This window comes from Equus przewalskii, chromosome 30 (assembly GCF_037783145.1).
Source record: "Equus przewalskii isolate Varuska chromosome 30, EquPr2, whole genome shotgun sequence".
Taxonomy (NCBI): domain Eukaryota; kingdom Metazoa; phylum Chordata; class Mammalia; order Perissodactyla; family Equidae; genus Equus; species Equus przewalskii.
Genome location: NC_091860.1, coordinates 16,657,069 through 16,680,839, shown reverse-complemented (window position 1 = coordinate 16,680,839; position 23,771 = coordinate 16,657,069). Strand labels below are relative to the sequence as shown.

The 23,771-nt window shown below is 42.1% G+C and overlaps 1 protein-coding gene across 2 annotated transcripts in view; it reads left to right on the top strand.

Moving 5' to 3' along the window:
- Positions 1-10,053: 10,053 nt before the first annotated feature.
- Positions 10,054-23,771, top strand: part of TMEM236 (transmembrane protein 236) — a 37,922-nt gene continuing 24,204 nt past the window's right edge. The window contains exons 1-2 of one of the 2 annotated variants that reach the window (XM_070601345.1): positions 10,054-10,428; positions 22,095-22,167. In XM_070601345.1, the coding sequence (XP_070457446.1) occupies positions 10,172-10,428; positions 22,095-22,167 (330 nt within the window). In that variant the 5' untranslated portion in view covers positions 10,054-10,171. Of the gene's footprint in view, positions 10,429-20,563; positions 20,764-22,094; positions 22,168-23,771 lie in introns of those variants that run through there. The other variant, XM_070601346.1, reaches the window with a different exon arrangement.

Genomic DNA, 23,771 nt, shown 5'->3' with positions numbered 1-23,771 from the left:
ATTTTTTAAATGCTTTCTATTTCTTTGTTGAACTTCTCAATATTGTTCATGCTTCGTTTTCCTGATGTCATTTAGTTGTCTGTGTTTTCTTGTAATTTACTGGATTTCTTCAAGAGGATTATTCTGAATTCTTTGTCAGACAGTTCATAGATCTCCATTTTTTTAGGATCAGTCATTGGAGCTTGTCATGTTTTCATAATTATTAAGGATCCTTGTGGCTTTGTGTTGGCTCCTGTGCATTTGAAGAATTAGGCACCTCTTCTAATATTTATAGATTAGATTCAGCAGGGAAAGCCCTTCACCAGTCAGCCTGTCCAGCCATTCTGGGTGGGCTGTCTGTTGGTGTTTATGGTCAGTCTTGCTGTTGGAGTCCTTGGGTTGGTGGGTCTAGTGTCTAGGTCAGCAGATGGACAGGCTTGGTGCTTGGGTTCATGGGGACCAGTTGGTGCCTGAGTCCACAGGTTTGGGGCTGGAGCCTGGGTTCATTGAGGTAGGCCTGTTTCTCAAGTCTGGGAGCCTGGGATCTGGGTCTGTCTGGACAGACCTGGATCCTGGTTTCATGGGGCTGACCAGGTGCTCGGCATCTTGGCTGGGCCCAGTGCCTGGGTCCATAAGGGCTGATCTGGTACAGGGCTGGGAGCCTGGGTTCACAGGAATATACCTGGAGCCTGCGTTCGTGGTGGCCAGTTTGGTGCCTGGCTCTGTGGGAGCCAGCAGCACTGGGATGGGCCAGGAGCCTGGTACCACAGGAGCCACTGGGGCTGTGAGAGCTGGCAGGTGCTGGGGTGAGCTGAGGCCTTTGTTTGCAGGATCCCACTGGGAGCCCGGGGCTGTGGGCGTTGGTCTGGTGCTGGAGCAGGCCTGCTACGGTCTGCTATGATATTGAGTGCTCACTTCACTCTTCTTCTCCCACAAGGAGGGTATCTCTTTCAGCTCTGGGCTGCCTGGGTTTGAAGGAGGGTCAGGGGGCATAATTTTTGAAGTTATTTTTCCTACCCTCTTCAATGCCTCTTTTCTTGTTTCTGTGTTCCACCCAAGTGCTGTAATCTCTCAACTGGAACCCTTAGCTTTTGTGAAGATATTTTTATATGTGGATAGTTGTTCAAATTGATATTTCTGCAAAAAGATGGGCACTGGAAATTCCTACACTGCCATCTTGCTGACGTTCCTCCTCATTTTGTTCATGTGTTGTTTTCCTGATTTGTTTTAGTTGTTTATCTGTGTTCTCATGTCCACTAAGTTCCTTTAAGATGGTGATTATTTTGAATTCGTTGTCAGGCAGTTTGTAAATCTCCATAACTTTAGGGTCACTTACGAGAACTTTGTTAGTATCCTTTGGTGATGTTGCGTTTTCCTGATTCTTCGGGATCTTCGTATCCTTGTATTGGCGTCTGTGCATTTCAAGAAGTGGTCATCTCTTACGGTCTCAACAGGCTGACCTCTGCAGGGAAAGACCCTCATCAGTTAGCCTGGCCGAGGCTCCTGGGATTCTGGATTCTGGTGGCATCCACAGGCAGGCAGGGTCCACTGCCAGGGCCCTTGGGGTCTGTGGCCTGACAGCCTGTGGGGTTCACAATTGGGCAGGACTGGCTGGTATGGTCTGTTGTTGGGTTGGGCTGGCTGGTGGACGTCTGTGTTCAGGTGGGGTTGTTGGCGGGAGCTGCAGGGCTATCTCTGTGATCTGTGTGCACTGTGTGTGCACTAAGCACTGTGAAACCCCTCACCCTTTTTTTGTCCTTAATTGTCCCCAGATGGTCTAGCTTTGCCAGTTCGCTCAGTTTTCTGCATGAGGCAATACAAAGTGGACCTCTTAAGCAGTGCACTAAAACACTAGGGAAGTTGGATGTCTGCCTCAGTCTCCCTTTCCTCCACTGAAAAAATCATGGGCCAAGGGGATCCTTCTCAGCGCTGTGCTATGCCGGCTTGGGGGAGGGGGCAATGTTGACAAAGTGAAACTATTCTTATCCATTTTTTTTTTTTTTTGAGGAAGATTAGCCCTGAGCTAACATCCGTGCTCATCTTCCTCTACTTTATATCTGGGATGCCTGCCACAGCATGGCTTGACAGGTGGTGCATAGGTCTGCACCCGGGATCCAAACTGGTGAACCCCGGGCCGCCTAGGTGGAGCATGCAAACTTAACCACTGTGTAACCAGGCTGGCCCCCTCTTCCCATCCTTTTTGATGTGATTTTTCTCAGTTTTCCTACTCTACTGCCCAGCTGTGACCTCTTTCCTGGGTTCTGGAATTCTCACGAAGGCATTATTGTCCATGGATTGTTGCTAAATTGGTGTTTCTGTTTAAGGACTAGGGCTGGGGACCTCCTATTCCATCATCTGGCTGATGTCACACCTTGGAGCAAATTTAAAAGTATTTTCCATTAAGATCTTTGAAAGAGTATTGCATTTCTCTAGCTAGACTAGTTCTTGAGCTAGAGAATGAGCTCGATTTTGTTCAGGAGAATTTACCTGAGGTTCTAGGTTGACCGTGTCTCTCCTTTTTGCTCCCATAATGGGCACACATCTGTCATTGCTCTTCTATTGAAATTACTCATGGATATGTCTGTCTCTTCAACCAGACGGTAAGCCTGTGAGGGCAGCGTGACGCCTTGATCGTCTTTGTACCCCAGCATTAGCACAGTTGCCAGCATGGAGAGTCCACCCAGTGCATTTGTAAATTCATTCAGTCACTCAGTCATTCAACAAATATTTATTGAGCTGTCCCTGTGTGGAAAGCACTAGTGTAGTATGAGTATATAACAGAGATCAAAACTGGTAAAAATTCCTGCCCTAAAGAAACTTGCCTTCTATTTGGGGGAGCAGACAGTTAATATAATAAATAAGTCAAATAAACAGTATGTCATTGTTAAGTAATAAGAAGAAAAATAAAGCAAGGAGAAGAATAGGAGGATGAAAAGGGGGGATGTGTTGAAATCTGGATAAGCAGTCTCACTGAGAAAGTGTCGTCTATGTAAAGACCTAAAGAAAGTGAGGTCGTTGGCTTTTTGGATGGATCTCGGGGACGGAGCAGCAATGGCCAACACCAGGGTGAATCCTTCATGCCTGAAGTGTTTGAAGAATATTGAGGAGGACAAATATCCACTTAAAAAATATCCATTTAGCTTACATTCACGTGCTCTGCTTCGGTGGCCCACGGTTTCCCTGGTTCGGATCCTGGGTGAGAACATGGCACCACTCATCAAGCCATGCTGAGGTGGCATCCCACATGCCACAACTAGAAAGACATACAACTAGAATATACAACTATGTACTGGGGGGCTTTGGGGAGAAGAAGAAAAAATAAAAATAAAAAAGACGATTGGCAACAGATGTTAGCTCTGAACCAATCTTAAAAAAAAAATCCTCTTGAAAACTGTGATTAAAGCAAAACAGTAAACTTGCGCCACCCAGTGGAGCTAGGGAGCACTGCATGCAGGCAAACGGGAAATTATATCTACGTTAACCAAAATAACTGGATATTTGTCATTTTTGTGTACTTTGTGAGGATATGGGCATGTCTATTAACATTGTTTTCAAGCTATTTTATCTTAAGTGAGGAAAAATTAGAGAGCTTCAAACTTACAAATCCTCAACAGTAAAGATTTGGGAAATTTAGGTTGAAAAATTCGTGTGAACTTTGGGATGAATTAATTAACTAATTAGCTAGGGCTACATCTACATTTACATAGATTTTATTTCTTTGCTTAAGTTTGTTACTTTGGAATAATGAAAGGCCAACTAGATTATTTTCGTCCCTTGAAAAATAAAATCTGAGAATTGTGTAAAGAATGAAATGACTTCCTGCTGTATTATTCTATTTCTAAATCTTAGCTCTCACTTATACACACAAATTCTGTGATGGTTATGTAGTGGTGTGGGAAGTCTTAATTAATCTTTTTTCTTTTTTTTTTTTTTTGAGATCTGGGCAATCATAATAAAAAAGCATATTACAAGAAAGCATCATTATTTTAAAAAAGTAAGGACATTCCGTATATTTTATTAGTTTCAAGAATAGAGCCACTAGGTAAATAGTGGATATTAAAAGGGTTACAAAAGTGAATATGCTATCTTCTTTGCTCTTGCGAAGTTACTTATTTAATAGCCAGACAGATGAAATTATACTTCTTCCTGTAATAGAAACTTAGTGTAGTCTGGACTGTAATAGCATAACACTGGTACAGGGGCACATGGCAGATGGCAACATAATCTTACTAAATTCACTTCGAGTGATTTATTTGGTGACACCTGCTTATGAGGATCAGTAGTGTATTTTGGAAATACTCTTTGGAAATTGTAAATAATCAGTAAATCAGGGACACGCTTTCCCCCTCCCCTAGGCTCTCCGTAGATCCAGCTTGATCCCGAAAGCAGTTTCACCAGCACCAGCTCCTGCCTTTTTGCACATCAACATGACAGGATCACAGGAAACGAAGCACGGATATGCCAGAACATTCCTGGCAGTTTGTACATTTTGTTTCACAGACCCTACACCGAAAACAATGAACAAACCTTGAGATTATGAATGATCTTACTAACAATTTAAGAGACTTTCAGTTTTTGACTTCCTGCCTGCAGGAAGGAAATGACAGTTGGAAGTGCGGAGAACAGGTGTTACCCTGGACAGCATGATATCTTCTGCTTACTAAAATAAAAAACACTGCATCAACACTCCTACGTGGAAGTGAGTTCTAACCACAAGACTCAGTCTTTCCACCACAGACCCAACTTCAGAAAACCAAATCTGTTTCCTACCAGGAAGTTGTTAAACCCAGCAGTAAAGAGCGGACTCAGGGGCAGAGTTCTTCGAATCAGTCTTGGATGAATCCAAGAAAAGAGTTTAGGTGGTTTGAAAATGTCCCCCTCTGTGTCCTTCCAGTTACTGGCAGTGCAATTGCACGGCAGACTCGTCAGGGGACTTGGAAGGGAAAGGAGCAGGATTGGTGTTAACTGGCCCCAGCTGAAGGGTAGGTGATTTTAAACCCTCTGTCATCTCCCTTTGTCTTCGTCTCCAAGTCAGGGTTCTGGCATTATCTCCTCCCAGGAGCTTAATGTTGGCATCATGGCATAATGGCATTCTTTTTCTTTGCCAAGCTGGCTAGTTTCTTCATGAAAGAACCTCGCCTGCTTCCCAGTCTGTTATGGAAAATTTAGACAAATGACACTTTAGAAGGGCTGAGGACTGAAATAATTGAAGGCTATGCCTTGGGCCAAATACCAGACAGTCCTCTCCAGCCTTCTTCCTTAATGGTTCGAATCCATTACGGATTATATGTTTTTGAGGGCTCATGGGTTAGAAAAAGTTGGGAAAGATATTGTGATGCTGGGACCTATAAAGTCTTTTTGAATGCTTGCAAAGGGCCATAGTCTTTTCCTAACAAGCATCCTGAGATTAAGAAACTCTGTGACCCCAAGAGGTTTTGTCTTTTCTCTCTTACTTAGATCCTCTAAGGAGCCAGGGCTGTGGAGGAAGGGGACCCGGTGGCTGTAATGGCGACTGAGCAAGGAAATCGAAGCTCGTGGGCTGAGTGAACCGATTATTTTGGGAAAGGTAGTACACGATTTCGCCTTCTGAAAGGTCGGTGTGAGGGAACACATAACCTTGGAATGAAAGACGAGTTAGCCATTATCAAAGCCTCGTGCATTTCCCCTGCTGCCCACCACTTCTCTTATGCCTCCTCCGCTCCCTCATTTCTTCCACAAATATGTGTGAAGGGCCTATTATGTGCTGGGCACTGTGCTGAGAAAGGATGAGACAAAGATGAAGGCAGGTGTTCTCTGCCTTCAAGGAGCGTAGGTTTTGTAGGGGACCCAGTGTGCAAACCACGTAGGGACAGAAGTGCTGCAGTAAAGGTGTTCAACAGGGGTTTTAACACAAAGGAGAAAATGCCCACTTCTGCTTGGAGAAGGAGAGTAAGGAAGAGTTTCGTGGAGGAGAAAACCCTTAATCTGGGTGCAGAAAGATGAAGGCTGCACTTTTTCCTATCCTCCTGTGAGATCAGGAGAATGTGATGAAATGCAACCCCAAATGCCCAGTCAAGACACAGCTACGCAAGGCTTTCCCCTGTCTCTGCTTGCCTCCTGGCTATTTCACTGCTATTTGGTACTACCCTTAAAGGTGTAAGTGGAATTATTTTGCTTCTGCTGAGAAAAGAGGGAAAACAATTTGGTGGAAGAAAGATTAAAAAAATAGAGCACAAACTTTTTTTTTTTTTTAAAGATTTTATTTTTCCTTTTACTCCCCAAAGCCCCCCTGTACATAGTTGTGGATTTTTAGTTGTGGGTCCCTCTAGTTGTGGCATGGGGGATGCCGCCTCAGCATGGCCTAGATGAGTGGCGCCATGTCCACACCCAGGATTCAAACTGGCAAAACCCTGGGCCATCGAAGCAGAGAGCACGAACTTAACCACTCGGCCACGGGGCCGGCCCCCAGACAAACTTTTTTTTTAATTTTTTCCTTTTTCTCCCCAAAGCCCCCCGGTACATAGTTGTGTATTCTTCGCTGTGGGTTCTTCCAGCTGTGGCATGTGGGACGCCGCCTCAGCGTGGCTTGATGAGCAGTGCCATGTCCGCGCCCAGGATTCAAACCAACGAAACACTGGGCCGCCTGCAGCGGAGCGCGCGAACCCAACCACTCGGCCACGGGGCCAGCCCCCCAGACAAACTTTTTATTAAGCTAGAATTGCTTTGTTTAGTTGACTTTTGTTAGTCTAAAATTACTTTCTAATTTTTTTTTTTTTGAGGAAGATTAGCCCTGAGCTAACATCTGTGCTCATCTTCCTTTAGTTTCTATGTGGGACGCCTGCCACAGCATGGCTTGACAAGCAGTGCATAGGTCCGCACCCGGGATCCAAACCGGAGAACCCTGGGCTGCCGAAGCGGAACATGCAAACTTAGCCGCTGCACCAACAGGCTGGCCCCAATTATTTTCTAACTTATATGCTTGTGAACTATTACAGGCTTACAATATGCTTGTAAATACTAATCAACAAAAAATGAAAATCCCCTCCCTTGCACCTCACCCATTCCCCAGGAACAGTGCTGTTAATAGTTTGATGAGTATATTTCTGGATTTGTAATTTGCATTTAAATCTACACCTGCAATATTTTAAATCGAAAATGAAACTGTGCCATCCATATTGTTGTACGCAGCATCTGCAACTGGCTTCTCTCTCCCACCCCCTCCTCAACTCACTACGTCATGAACATTGTTAGAACTGTTCTTCAAAGAAAATGTCATTATGCGATACAGAGAAGATTGCTGTAGCAATATACAGATACTGCTTTGAGTCAATAGAAAAATGAATACAGGCCAAAAGGAACCTCCTCCGAGAAGTCTTCTCTGATCAACTCTCCTGTGAGTCTTTTCAATACTCTCCTTGAAATCATCCAGAGGTTTTACATATTGCTTCTGTATAATATTTGGCCCCCGCTCATAAACATATTCCTTGGTCTTATACTCAAACCCTTTTGGTTGCAAAGAACAAAGACCCCGTTTTGTAAGAGTACACGTGAACTGGAAAGTTCGACACCCGAGGGACTGGTCTTTCTTGGTGTGCTTGCATCTCCCTTTGGTCTGTTCCAGTCTTCTCACTCTCTGGGTTGGCCTCCTCACTCTACTGACACTTCTGTTCCTCCACCATTTGGCTTCCATTCATTCATTCATTTATCCAGCAAATCTGGGTGTTAACAACATGCCAGGGGTGGTTCTAGCACATACAGTTTGGGTTGCTCTCATCTTGACTCAAAATCATAGCCTCTTTTAACTGCACTTATCAAATTCTCCCCATGTTTCTTAGTTCAAGTTCCTAACGGTGAGAAAGTGATTGCCTCAGGTTATGCCAAGCCATACGTAGGTGGCTGGACATTCCGTGGCCCAGCGCCTTTTCTTCCAGACAGATGTGGCTGGAGAAAGGGGCTGGGGGACTGTGGGCAGAATGGCCCTTCACAGCCCTAACCTGTGCACCTCCCTCCAGGAACTTTCTTGGGTCTCACCTGTGCGTTTGTGTCATCTCCCCAACCAGGGTGGAAGTCAGTAAGAACTGTGTCCCTACTATGATCTGCACATCGTAGGTGTTCAGTGAACAATGTTGACACCATTCATCTTTCCTTCACAAGGAGCTGGGCTTGCTGTGGGCAGAGGGCGAGAATCACAACCTCCCTCCTGCTCAGAGAAAGCACAGCTAGTTATCACACATTCCAGAACCGCAGGGCACATCACGTGAATGACAGTGCTCTCAGTGTTGTCTTTGCAGGTAAAGGTGAAGAGAGATTCGGAACCAGAGGAAAACTATAGGTGAGAAATATGAAGCGAGTGTCAGTTTTAAATTCCCATATGTAGAAATAAAAATCGAGCATTTAACAGGGAATTATTGACCTGGGCAAGAGACGCTTTCCCGGGAGCCAGGCTATTTTTATTCAACAACTGTCTTTAAATGCTCAGGTCACAACTCCTATTAATACACAAAATTCGTAGAAGAAATGATAATACAACATAGTGCTGATGACTCAAGACAGAGGGTTAGGAGGTAAGAATATAATTTGTATCTTTTAAATAGAAATTTTTGTCAGGGAAAATTGACAAAAATTGACTAGTTATCCTGCGGTGGGAGGACAGGAGGCGTGAATCCTCAGAGCCACAGCGAGAATCCTGGGTGCGTCTGAGAGCCAGGCAGCCACAGGGCCCCTTCTGCAAAGGGCTTTGGGAGAGAGGAGCCTAGAGAGAGATGGGCTTGCATCCGTCTGCAGCGGGCACGGGGGCAGCCGTCTAAAGAAGCAAGCGTGTCGCAGGGATGGGACTCAGTGTCTGTTGATCAGTGCTCTCCTCATCACTCCCGCTCCGCTTGTTGTAGCCAAGGCTCTCACCTCCGGCTCAGGCTCCTCTGCGGCTCCCAGCTGGCCTCCCTGCCTCCAGGTTAACGCTACTGTCCTTCTTCCACGGCAGCACTCACTCTTCTTTCAAATGGCCAAGTGACTCCTCTGTTCAAAAAATGTTGCTTTCTCATTGCCCGCCCCCACTCCTTCACGGGGCATTTATGTTCCGACTCCAGTTGATTTTTCCAACATCACCTTCCCCTCTTTCCTGCCGTGCCACACCAGGGTCTCCTAAACCATTCCAGCTTCCTTGTTGCTCTTTTCTGCCTTAACTGTCACTGACACCCCAACCTCGCATCTGTCCTCATCGTCCTTTCCCTCCCCATCCCCCAACCCAAAGAGGAAGCTCTCTCTGTTACCATAGCACTTAGGTTATGCTTCTGACCTCAGTTATTGTGGTGGTTGTTGTTCATAGTTTTGTTTCCTCCGTTCACTGTGAGCATTTTCAGGCAAGAACCTTCTGTCGCTCATTCATCTTCACACCCCATCACCTAGCAAAGTGCTCATCGCAGGTGCTTAAAAAGTGGTTTTCAAAGAAGAATATCCACGGAGACAATTGTCTTTTAAATATTTGATATGCTTTTCGACTAGATATAGATAGCTCTTAATGTGTTAATCTTGATAACAGGTTTCTAATATCACCGTGTTAGTCTCCTGAACAGTAAAAATAAAAATAACATTAATCTGGGTTACATAGCAATCAATGTGCAAGAACAAATAAATATTTCAAGTACCAGGAAGAAGTCTGGTTAGGAAGTTGGCAAAGTGAATCCAAACCCCTTTTCAAGCACTTTGAAGAAAAATGAGAGGTAGTTCTCTAAGATGAAGACTCAGGGTTTGGATCTCTCTCTTCTTCTGAATTTGCTTAGAAGTAAAAAGAGGGGAGTGGATTACATCTAGTCCTCCTCTTTCAACTATAAAACTTTGTTATGCTAACGGTTCTGTTTAACAAGTGTTAAATATTACATAAATTTTTTTTTTGTGCTCAACTTAGCAATAAAAGCTACATTAAAAGACCTGCTTTTACCAGTGCTCCAAAGTGTATCCCGAAGTTCGTTTGATTTTAATTACGGATGTGCAAACACATTAAGTGATCACTTCCACAACTGCTCTGTCTCTTTAAGAGGCCTCGGTTGTTAAGTTGGAAGATCACTGAACCATAGGAGGGTCAATAAAAGAATAAAAAGTCACTGCTTAGTGATTCGAGTACAAGGAACTTGATCCTAGGTCAGTATCTGGATCCATATGCTGCTCGCCATCCGAGGGGGAGCGTTTGATCCTCAGCAGCTCGTCCTTCCTCGGGATGGCTTCTGGAAAACTAGTCAAGCTCCTGGTGTTTGAGCTCCTTGAGTTTGCTGCTTTCTCCGTTCCCACGCTCGTGGTTATGGAACAGTTTGCCACTGCCTATCAAAGGACCTCGAACATAGCTTGGAGAACTCATTATTGGCTGATCGTTTCCTGTTCGATTGCCTACGTGGCTTTAGTCACTCTATTGGTTTGGATTCCTGTCAAAGTTCTCCTATACAAGAAGCATCATCTTTACCAAAAAATTAAAGGGTGGTAAGTAAAAGAATTCTTTAGCAGGGAATCCCTGTGATGCTTTCAGGGATACTTTCTCATGTACTATGTGGAAGGATATTAGAACAGTGCAAATGTACGTAACGCGAGATTATTGAGAAGTAATCAACACCATTTCTATAGATGTATTGATATCATGGTATCTTCTATATTTTTATGGCGTCATTTTTACTACTGATTATAACAAATTACATGTGTTCATTAGGTTGGAGTTAGCATGAGTCTGTCATACCCTGAGTAGCAAATGTTGGACCGAATTCCTCCATGCACAAAACTGCCTAAGGTTATCACAGGTAATTGACAGAATTGTAATTGCAAGATTATAGTATAGAATTTTACTTTTGTGCAAAACTGAAAATGCTGTTCTTCAATGTTTGCACTGTATTGTTTCTCAGGTCTAGTGTATCCTTTGACCATCACCCAACCGAGATTTTTAAGCAACTGATTCCTTTATTTAGATTTTAAAAAATAATACTTTACTGTGTTGGTAAAAACATAGTAAAACTTTACTATGTGGGTTACTATGTTGGTTCTGTTACCCTGATATGGTGTGGAAATACTTCAATAATAACACAGAAATATTTTAAATAAGATTTAATGTTGATTTGGCTAACAGTTTACCTAGTGACTGTGTTGATCCATGTAAAGGCACTGAGAACGAATAATCCCAGATGCTAATTTATTTTGGTCTGATTCTTACGCATCTGGGATTTCTTTGTTTTCTTTGATACGTTAAATTTTCTTTTACACTGGGCTTTCATTTTAAAGTCGAACAACCTAGAGCACATTCGAAAAGGAAGGAGCTGGGAATTTTAACACAAGCAAGGACAGAAATGTAAAAAAATAGATGTAATAGCTAGCTAAAATAGCTAGAAATACTGTTGGGAGGGTGCAGAAGGGGAGAGCTGAAGTGTGGCGTTCAGGAAGCACTCTGTAGGTACTGGTACGGGATGTGGCCCCGTGAACCTTACCAGGGAACTGTTAGTTTCCCACAGTCAGAGCTCTTGAGGGGTTTTGGGAAATAACCCATTTGGTTGGCACTACGTTTATCAGTGAGGTTTTGGGGTTTTCTAAACCTTGACCCAAAGCCTCAGGATCACCAAAGGGGTGGTTTTGGAGCTGAGCTGGGCGCTCCACCCCTCATACTGCCTGGGCGTTGCTTTGACTGTCCAAGACTCCTGACCGGGTTGGGACGTTTTGAGGGAACGGTGAGAGGTCCAAATGACCACAGGCATAAACCGATGGGAAGCTGGCCCATGCCAACCCAGGAAGGCACTCTTTGATTTGTTTTAATGTTGGCTCAAATCCCTAGGACCCTAGGTTCTGAATATCATTCAGGCAGCAAACCTTTGCATGCCACTTATTATTATTATTAATATTTATTGTTATTAAGCTATAATTGCTTCTTTGCTGATCACTTATTCTGTGCTCTGAGATTTATGTATGAATTTCATTTCATTCTATACCATCTTGTGAAGTAGGTATTTTCATGAATTTATCATTAGTTCTAAGAGGAAACTGATGATTACAGGGGCTAAGCAACTTTCCCAGTCAGTTAACTAATGAAAGTCTGGAAGGGCCAGACTTTGGACCTGTGTCCATCTGACTCCATAATTGGTACTTTCCACCACTACCCTAAACTGCCTCTTTGAAGAATGAGGTCCCCATCTCCTGGGGTAATCAAGAATAAGGAAGAGAGCAGTCTTTCATTTCTACTCCCCAGGGCACATGTTTCCTTTTGTACATCTGGTCCAGGTACTTCCCTTGTCCTAAGGTATCTTGGGCTGTCACACCAATATATCTTTTAGGCATTTCTTTTGGGAAATACCCTTTGGGTCTTTCATTTCTGTTTGGGGTGTGCCTGGCCACAGTGTTCTAAATGGTTTTAGATATAGGACAGGTTATCAGTAATTTCAGTGAAACTAAAACTATTTCTTCATGGCCTCATTCATGAGCACTATCATATCGTTATCTTACTGGTATAGAAGAGGAGAAATCATTACTGAGCACTATTCTGAGAACTTTACACATTCTGTACCATTAAATTTAAACTTTACAACAATCCAGTGAGGTGGGTGCTAATGTTCTCGTTTTATAGATGAAGAAATGGAAACTGAAAGACACGATTCACTTTGTCAATCTTACGAGCTGTGATAAAGCTTGTAAAAAAAAAAAAACTGGTGGAGCTGGAATTTGTGAGGCCAGATTTGTCTGATTCTGTGCTATTTCCTCTCTCTTGTGCGACTTTTCTTTTATTCTTTCTGACTTTGAATGCCAAGTGTTTCAAGAAAAATGCAACTCTTTTAGTGTCAGATATATAGTTGATGAGTTTATTTGAGAACCTCCCTGTAGGTCCACAATGGCGTCATGAGTCCTATGGGGCTGGTCTCCAGGAGAAAGTGAGTCACCCAGGTAGTAAAGCGTGTGCCCTGGCAACACAGTTGAGAGCTACAGACCTGAGTTCACGTCCCAGCTTCGACACTGACTGTGAGACCTTGTGTGAGTTCTTTAAATTGCTTGAATTTTAGTTTTCTCCTAAGCAAAACAGGGACGACCTAGTTTCTTCACTGGAGTGTTGTCTTGAGAACCCACTTGAGATTATGTGCGTTAAGTTCCCAGCATAGTGCCTGGCACATAGTGAGGCCTAGATGAGTTACGACCTCCGGCTGAATTTAGTATTTCCATTTAAAACATGATCTTGTTTAATTCTCAGAATGACTCTCAGAACTAGTGGAAGAGATGATAAAACTGAAGAAAATTAGATGCTGTAAGTGATACTCTTTGAGTTTGAAGAATCTCATTTGTCTCTTATTCTTTGAGAAGAATGGAGGCCAACAGAGTGATGTCATGAATGTCTTCCGTTTTGCATACACACAGTGCTTTTGTTTCATTTTCTCACTTGGCCTGCACACCAGTGTCGTGGAGTTGACCATGTGGCTATAATTCCCATCTTATAAGGGAGGAGACCATGTCAGGGAGCTTAAGACATACACATTAAATCAACAGTGAAGTCTGAACTTTAATCCAGTGCTCTTTCCTTCACTGTTGTTAAACACTTCCTCTTTCCTTTAGAATGATCGTTCCTTTTTAGGAATGTCGGTCATAATTCATAATAGACTGGGGAGGTGGCTTGAGGAATGAAGAAAAGCTATTTATATACACACCAAATTGTATATCCCAGTAAATAAGAGAAATCCTTTCCTGGGATATCAGTGAATGTGTGAAATCCTTGAGCGACAAGGCTGGCCTGAAACCGGAGCAGATCTCCATGGAGAGGGGACCCTGGGGCAGGGTAATTCTGGAGGACTTGTGGGGGTTCCCAGACTGCCATGGACCCAGGCATGTTCCAGGAATTCTCTCAGGTCCTTCAGAGGACAATCACTTTAGACCATGACATGTCAGGAATCCTGGGCAGTGGCACGTTTGAAGGACGCCAGTATTTTGCACTACATCATCCCTTGCTTAAATCCTTGACATAGTCAACAAGACTTTGCTGTTGATTAGTTTAAGGGAGTGGTTAGTGATAGCGATTGTAGTCATAGTTGTAGGAAAATAAGAGCACATGTTCTTTGAACAGTTACTACCCACCCAAGCATAGTTGTACACACATTGCTGGTGTTAGTTTAGTTAATTCTCTAACCTTTAAATATCAGAACACCTATAGTGCCTATTTGACGAGTGAGGAAATTGAGGCATAGAGGTTAAAGATCCACACAGCCAGTGAGCAGTGGAGCCAACACAGACCCCAAGGTATGTGTCTCCAGATCCTGGTTTCTTGCACACCTCACTGTGCCCCAGCAGCACACATGACCAGTAACATCTGGGCACCACTGTGCAGATTGGCTAACCAAGAGGAAAGAGAGCTCGCTCTTTTCTGAGCCTCTGAGAAGGTCATTGGCAAGTTACCATGAACTAAACACTGATGCCTAACAGTTACTTGTATCCAGAACACTCCTGCTTCTCTCAGTGGGTCTGTCATCTTCTTAAACACTCAGTAGCAATAATTTTGTCATCCTTCACTGCAGGCTTTCTCTTCTGTACCCCTCCATGCCAGTAAATCAGCAAGAGTGTACTTCCTTTTACTTTTCTTTCCCATCATATGCCATAAGTCACCAGATTCCATTAATTCTTCCTTTGTCATCTTTTTTTGCATCAGCTCCTTGTTCTCCATGACTGTTTTCCTCACTCATTTCCAGGGCCACCATACACTTGAGTTTCTGGCATGATTCCCCAAATTTTCATATATTCAAATCCAGCATCAGACCATTTGTCCTGGTTGTTTGTGTTCAAGGAAACATGAAGAGCATTTTATTAACTAACACTTGGGGCTCTGAACACCTTCACCAACTGGTGTCTTGCCCTTTGCTTCTTCTGTCCCCCTCATTCCCTCCCAGTCCTCATTGACAGAGTAATAAGCTTATTGAAAAAAGTTTTCTGCATGCCATTTCCATCTCCTAAAAATCTACTCCTCCCTTTACTTGTAGGATTCAGTGGTGACGGTACCACAGAATCCTAAAGCTGGACGGCACCTTAGAGGTCATCTACTACACTATTTCTCACAATATGGATAGATAGTCTGCCTCTGATGTTAAGGGAAATTCACTGCTTTTTGTTTCGTTAATTATTCGTCTTCCTTATTTCCTTATATCGAAATAAAAGCTGCCACTGTTTAACTTCTTGCCCATCTTCTTTGTAGACTCACCTCCCCGGTCCTCCCTTATATGCCAGTGAATTTGGCCATGGCCAGGAGCTCTACCCAATGCCTCCAATTTCCTCTTTTTATTGCTTTTCAAGCATTCTCTTTGTTCTCATAATATAAAATGTCACTAGTGTGATGACATCTCCCAAAATTGTGTCTCCAAGCGAGACTTCTCTGAGATCACTGTATCTACATGAAAGCTTTTCATATGTTTGAAGAGAGCCATGTCACTCTGTCATCTCACCCACGTCCCATCCCAGTCTGCTAAGTTTTCTCTTCTCCAGTGTCCAGGTTTCATCAGTCGTTCTTGTCCTGTGCTTTGCGTACCTTTTACTCTTTTGGACTTCTCCTTGAGATGCTGCCTGGCCCATTAATGTCTAGATGTGATCTCATTGGTACCCTGATTTCCCAGTGATGCAGCTATTGACTTCAGCTATTGATGTGATGCTATTGTCTTCAATTGCAACTTATGTCACTTGTTTCACAACTGAGGGTGCAATTGAGTAAAACTCCTGGAAAAACTTGCTTTCAGTGCAGGGCTTCCTCATCTTGCGCTTAGGCAACTCCTGTGAGCTTGTAAGTGCCTAAAAGTCAGACTGTGTCTTATGTGCCTTTCTAGCCTCAGAACAGAGTATAGTACACACATTTAACAACAGTTTAGATGAATGGGTGGATGGAGGAATACTTGAACAATTTTTTTAAACCTGAATTCAGTAATTTTCTCTTATCCCTATTAAATATCATTATATTGGTTTTAGTCATATTTCTAATCAGTTGTAATCTTCTGAATCCTGATTGTGTCATTCAAAGTGCTAGCTGTCCCACTTGATTTTGTGTCATCTGCAAATAAGGTAAGCATATCTTTCCTGTCTCCCCTGGAGGTACTAGTAAATGTGTTAGATGGTGCAGTTTTACTAGAAATCCTCCAGATTAACAGCGCTCCACTAGTTCACTCTCAGAGTTTGTTAGAATAGCTATGACTTTACCTATTTGAATTCCCTTCCAGTTCCCATTTCTCATTCACTTGGTCACTCTTTTAATAAACATTTATTGAGTAGCTGTTGACTGTGTGGCAGACCTATCCACATGTGGACATCAGTTATACTAGTTACCACATCTTAGGACTCATTAAAGACCGTCCACTCTATGACTGCTATTTACTTTTCCAAATTTCCTCCATACACAGATGCTTCATTCTAACCAGCGTTATTCACAGGCTACTGTAGGAGAATATCTGCCTACATTAGGCTTTGTCTCCTTTGCCAGGGAGCTGTGGAGACTGCACAGTTATACATGAAAAAATTAGAAAGTAATATAAAACAGTATACACTAAATCAGTAAATAGTATGTGACCCACCACAAGTCCTTTGTCAGCCCAGAGAAGAGAGTCATCAAAACTTAGTACTGACAGTAGGGAAGGTGCCCTTTTTGATTCATCTTTGCTACCCCCCATCTCACCCCATCAGCCCACCACAAAGGCCTGTACTCAGCAGTTGTTCAATACATGGGGTTTGTGGACTCAGGTCTATCAGGAGAGTCCTGTGCTTGGAGTAGTCAGAGAAAGTCTCCCAAGGAAAGATGGAGTTAAGCCAAGTGTGGAAGGATGAGCGTGGGAAGACATTCCAGAGGGGGTGATGAGTACGAGCAATGAGCTGAGGTTAGGAATAAGCACGGCTTCTTCAAGGAGCAGGAGCAGACCAACTTCCTGAGAAAGGAGAGAGTAGAGAGAAATCGGGCGGGCAGTATTGCAGAATGGATAGGATCTTGAGTTTTGGAGTCAGAAAGACCTGGATTAAAACTCACCTTTCTCCTTCTAGCTGTGGGATCTTGGGCAAATTAATTAAACCTTCATTGTGAGTTTCTTCATCTGTAAAATAGGGATGATACCCACCTCAGAGGGTCGTTGTGCGGTTTGCGTAACATCTGTGAAATGCCTTCCTACAGTGCTTAGCGTGTGGTGGGAGCTCACGAGGGTTAGCGTAGAGTAGGAGTGTTATTGTAACATGTTGGAGAGTTAAGGCCAGGTTATGGGGAGCCTTGAAAGACTGGCAGGTTCTTCAAATTTCCTCTCTTTATAGGGCGCCAGTCGTGTTGGATCAGGGCCCACCCTAATGACCTCAATTTAGCTTATTACCTCTGGAAAGACCTTATTTCCAAATACAGCCACATTTGAGGTACTGGAGGTTGGGACTTCAACATGTCTCTTGGGAGATGTAATTCAACTCTAACAGTCTGCCCTCTGGCCCTCAAAATTCACATTCTTCCTACGTGAAAAATAGAGTCACTGCATCCCAACAGCTCCAAAAGTTTCAATCATTCCAGCATCAACTCTAAGCTCAAAATATCATCTAAACATCGTTAACTCAAAGTCCCCAAACTCATCACTAAACCATCCAATTCAGTTATGGGTGAGAGTTGGGGTACAATTCATTTTGAAGCAAAATTTCTCTCTATCTGTAAACCTGTGAAACCAGGCAACAAGTTATTTGCTTCCAACATAGAATGGTGGGGCTGTCACGGGATAGACACTCCCATTCCAAAAGGGAGAAATTGGAAGGATGAAAGGTCATGAGTTCCAAGAAAGTCTGAAACCCATCAGGGCAAATTTCATTAAATTTTAAGGCTTCAGAATAATCCTCTGTGTCTGGATACTCTGTCCTCTGGGCTCAGCAGAATGAGAGCTCCACCCTCTTGGCGATTGGCAGCAGCCTTGCCCTCTGGATCTGAAGAGGAAACCTCTGGGCCTGCGGTAGCAGTGGCAGCCTCCCTGGCCTCTGTAGCACTGTCAAAGTCATTCTTCCCTTTTCTAGAAGGATAATACGTATTTGCAGCAAAGAGTTCTATCAGCCTGTTTCCTGCCTATTGTATCCCAGAAGTCTGGCAGCCTTCCCTCATTTTGTCCCATCTCTGTTCCCCTTCACTGCAAGCTGTCAGTGTTTCTGCTGAGATGGTTGATTGGATTCGCAAGCCACACCCTTAGGGTTCTTTCTAGAACATGCTCTCTCATTTTTTTGCAATGGAGATTGGCTGAGAATTTTCCAAATCTTCAAGTTCTGGCTCCTTCTTGCTTAACAGTCCCTTCTTCAATTTGTCTCTCTCCTCTTACATTTTAATTTAATCAGCAAGGAGAAATGAGGCAGTGCTTTCAATACTTTCCTTAGAAATCTCCTCAGCTAAATATCTGAGTTCATCACTTACAAGTTCTCCTTTCTACCCAGCAGGACACGATTCAAACAAGTTCTCTGCCACTTTATAGAAAGGATCACCTTTCCTCCAGTTTCGTTTATGTCTGAAACCTCATCAGAAGCACCTTTCCCATTCATATTTCTAGCAACATTCTGTTCACGACAATATATGTATTCTCTAGGGTGAGAGAGGCTTTCTCTTCTGCTCTTCCTTTTCTTTCTGAGCTCTCACCAGAAACTCCTTTAATGTCCATATTTCCACTGACAATCTAGGCAATCTAACCTTTTCCATCGTGTGTCTTCAGACTCTATCCATTACCCAATTCCAAAACCACTTCCACATTTTTAGGTATTTGTTACAACAGTACCCCCACTTCCCTGTTGCAAATTCTGTATTAGTTTCCTAGAACTGTTATAATAAAGTCCTTCTAACTGAGTGGCTTAAGCAACAGAAATTTATTGTCTCATAATTCTGGAGGCTAGAAGTCCAAGGGCAAGGTCATGGTGGAGTTGGTTCCTTCTGAGGGCTGTGAGGGAGAATCTGTTCCAGGTCTCCTTGCTAGCTTTTGGCAGTTTGCTGGCGCTCTTTGGCATTCCTTGTCTTGTAGATGCATTACCTTGACCTCTGCCTTCATCTTCACATGGCATCTTCCTGTGTCTTTCACATAATCTTCCTTCTATACAAATCTGCCTCAAATTACCCCTTTCTGTGAGGACACCAGTCTTATTGGATCATAGTCCACCCTAATGACCTCATTTTAACTTATTACCTCAGTAAAGACCATATTTCTAAATAAGGTTACTTTCTCAGGCACCGGGGGTTGGGATTCCAACATATCTTTTTGGGGGGACACAATTCAACCCACGACACTCATTAATTACAAGCATATGTTAGCAATAAGTCAAAATTTTCAAATGCAGGTTATCATTTCTGGTTAAATAAAATGCAGGCTTAGATTAGTGTTCATTTATTAACTATTCTATCCCTTCATTTAGTATTTATTGAATTCCTACTGTGTGCCAGACATTCTCTAGTGTTATGGGGTTCTTGAACTTGAATGGATGAGAAACAAGTTACATCTCTATTTTCACTAATCTCTAACTGAGCTAACACTTCTTTCCATTATGAATGTTGGTAACAAACCACACTAGTATAAGCAGTACCGGTAAATTTATTACATAGATTTTTCATATTGCATGTCACAGATCTTTTTATGTCACATTGTAATTGTTGCAGATACTTCAGAATATGGTTTATAATCTTCAATACTTTGAAATTATGAATGATTACAGTTTCCACTAGATCTTGAATACTCTAAAGGAAATAAGAAGGCAATGTATTCTTAGATAGGCATATATATTTCTATATCACAATTTTAAAAGAATTAGCTGTATTTCAACATAATTGCTTTGGTTTTTTTGAGTCTAAGTATTTTATGCATTTAAAAATTCTATTCTGAGAAGTGTCTATAGGATTTACCAGATCCCCAGAATGTTTATTGCACAAAAAAGGGTCAGAAACATTGTTCTGAATGCTGGAGATTAAGTAGGGAACAACTCCAATAAGGTCCCTGCTTCCATGGAACTTACCTTGGGGATGGGCAAAGAGGGATGTGACAAACAGCAAGTAAAGAAATCAGCAGCAGAATTTCAGGTAGTCATTGGACTGCAAAAAAAAAAAAAAAAAAAAAAGAATATATATGTACATATGTATTTGGATGACAACCGGAGCCAGACATTGAAGATCCAGGAGTAGAGAGCCCCTGGCAAAAGCAATAGCCAGTGTACGACTTAAAGGTGGGGCAAGCTTGGTGTGATCATGAAATAACCAGAAGGCCAGTATGGCTGGAGTTAAGTGGATGTTGGGGGGGAGGAAGGTCATTCCAAGTTAGGACAGTAGGAGAAATGAAAAAAACCACATCATGTAGAGCGCGTAGGCTAGGGTAATAGCTTTCAATTAGTCAACCATTAGAGCGTTTTACAAATCCCTAAAATACACAAATACATGTATTTTGTGGTAAAATACAAATAACACGAAATTGACCATCTTAACTGTTTTGAAGCATCCAGATCCCTGGCATTAAGTACATTCACATCAGTGTGCGTCCAGCACCACCCTCCTTCCACAGAACCCTTTTCATCTTGCAAGACTTAAACTCTGTTCCCATTAAACAATAACCCCCTGTTCCCCATTCCTCCCAGCATTGAGGATTTTTGAGCAGGGTGTGACCAGATGTGTTTTACATTTTAAAAATATGATGGTTTGTTCATGGGAGAAAATGCTGCTAGACAAGAATAGAAACACTAAGAGGAAACCGGTTAGGAACAACCTCAGACAAGAGACGATAGTGGATGAACCATGGTGTTAGCAGAGGAAGGATTCGAAATGTATTTTGGCAGTAAATCAGGCAGGATTGATGATGATTGGAACAGGTATGGAGAAGGATGTGGGTTCTTTTTCAGGGATGTTAAGTCTGAATTGTGTGCTAGATATCCAAGTGGAGATGTCAAATGGACAGCTGGGTGTACAAGTCTAGAGCTCAAGATAGAGGCCATTATATATATATAACATATATATATATACTATATATAATGATATATTTGGAAGTCATGGGCAAGTGGGTGGTATTTAAAGACATGGGATTGGCTGAGATAATCAAGGGAGATACTATACTATAGATGACGAAGAGGTGCAAGGGCACTCTACTGTCATCTTTTCAAGGTCAAGGTGAGAAGAGGATTCTGGACGCTCTAGCCATCTTACAGAGCCAACTGCTGTAGGTACCTGGATCTGGGCTCAGAAAAGGAGGCAGAGCTACCCATTCTAAATCCCAGGATACCTCTGGTTTTAGCAGGTCATAGAGGGTCTGGCTGTGAGAGTAGCTATCCCACCCCCTATGTTATGTCTGTACCTGTACCTAGAACATCTAAGAAGGGGCTGGGATGCAGGGAGGCATGGCAGGACCACGGAGAAATTCTATTTGAGAGACTCCAACACTCTTTGTACTTAGACACAAACTATCCCATAAATGTAATTCATATAATATGTATTCAATTAAGGAAAGAGGAGGTAAATATTTCATTACTGAAAACCTTGGAGTATATTTTGTCTTCCCATTAAATTGATGATGCTGAACATGCATTTTAATTCTCTCTGTCGTAAGGTAGAATATTATATACACATTATATCTCAATAACTATGTGATTAATTGATCATGCAAGGTTTAAGAAGTAGCCCCAAACCAAATTTTAAAAAATTACCTGATTTTTATGTACATATGATTTTTTTCCTTCAAGTCAAAAATATCCAAATGTTTTCACTTTGTCATCCTAAAGTACCTATTAATATATCACTTCTAAATGTATTTTTTGAAAAATTCATTTTATAACATGGGGCATAGTAGAACTTGAGAAAGTCCCTCTGTTCTTCCACTTGGTCCTCAGATCCCGACCTGTTTGGCAGGATTCTGATGAATGAGTCGTGAAAATGTTGACTGTCTTGCACTGTGCCCTGTGATGCTTTTAGTCATCTATGGTTTGTTAACTATTTGGAAATCTCTCCTCCTTTTGTTCCAGAAAAGGACTCTGGGTTTTGCACGTGTTGCCCTTTGCCATACTCGAACATTTGGGAAATGGAAATAGGGAAGCAGTAGCTTCTTAGAAAAACTATAGATGAATGGAAGAGGAACTGCAAAATTAGCAAAATAACAGGAACTGTTGATCTGGTACATTATTGCTTTTGCTTATTTTTTCTCCTTTGCTAGGAGACCTGTTACGATGATGTGTGTAGTACTCACAACGCTTCCCAGCTTCAGCTTTTCTATAGCAGTGACTGAGGTATGGAATTTTAATTTCTTCTGCTGCAAGATTTTGAGATTTTAAAATTTCCTCTGTTATTGGGGTTTGATAGAGCAGTATGCCAAACAAATATCTTAAAGTTTATTTTGTCCGGTCTTCTTCCATGTTGCAGTATATATATTTAAAGTACTAAATCGTTATTCCCTCTGTGATTGTGGAGGAAAGTCCAGCAGCCGATTTTTAAAAAATTGCTTATATGTTTGTATGTGAGAGATGAGAATGTTATTTCAAAATAATAAAAAAGCAAGGAATTTGAATGTAGAGCCACATTTGTTTCTTCTATCCTGATGTTATTCATGAGTGTCCTTAGTTCTAAATGGAATAGAACAATATCCTAGGGAGCAACCACTCCACTTTAAGACCTTTGATAATATATCCTTTGACAAATAATTTGCACATGGTATTTATTTGAAAATAACTTTGAATTTATGTTTCAAGTAACTGTAGCTTCAAAAGGACTCTGGTGGGTGGACATCTGAAGGACAGGAATAATATAGGCAGAACTTTCAGGCTGTAAAAACTTTATTATCCAAGAAGTTCAAAGAAGAATGCCCTACTAATCTTATTAATTTGCAAGATCCTGTGAAAGATGTAATTTTCACTTCTCCCAAGTGCACAACTTGAGTTACTTTGTGATATTTCTTTTCTGTGTTGAGGAGCTATTCACTAAGATCATGTTATATGCTAGTGGATAGGGAGCAGGTACTGGGGATAGAGTGCTCAGGAAATTTAGGGCCTTCAGTAATTATTTATTGACAGTAGACAGAAAAATAAACAGTCATTTAGAACAAGTATGATAAGTGTTGTGAGAGAGGTGAGTGTGAGATAATATAAGATATCACTAGAAATTACCTAATTGTCAGGGGCTGCCTTGGTGGCGTAGTGGTTAAGTTCATGCACTCCACTTTGGCAACCAAGGGTTCGTGGGTTTGGATCCCAGGCACGGACCTACACCCTGCTTATCAAGCCATGCTGTGACAGCATCCAACATACAAAATAGAGGAAGATTGGCATGGGTGTTAGCTCAGGGCCAATCTTCCTCGCCAAAGAAAAAAAAAGAAAGAAACGACGTAATTGTTAGAATACGTCCTAGATGCTACATTAGGACAATATATGAAGACATAGCATAAGCTCAGAAGGCCACACATGTGTGCTTTGTATCAAGCGGCAGTACATGAATATTTTCATCTAGATGTATCATTTTCTCTTCCCTCTCCACAAATACCTTATAAAGTTCTTGGAGGTTCCCAAGAGCCTTAAAAATTCAGTTTACAACCTTTAAGGAAGACTACTCATAAAATGATGGTGTATCTGTAGTTTGATCGCCCTTTTTGGTTCTTTTCCATTATGTCTCACCCTCTGTTGCATATTTTTAAAATTTAATTTAGTTTAATTTTTCTCTGAAGTATAACACAGAAACAGAGAAGTACACAAAACATAAAATATACAATATGAATGGAAGACCACCGAGCAAATCCCTATGTTAACACTTCAGGTCAAAGAATAGAACTTCGCCAGCTCCCTAAAAGCCGTCCTCATACTCTGTGCAATGACTGCCTTTCCTTCCTCCCCAAAGGTAACTT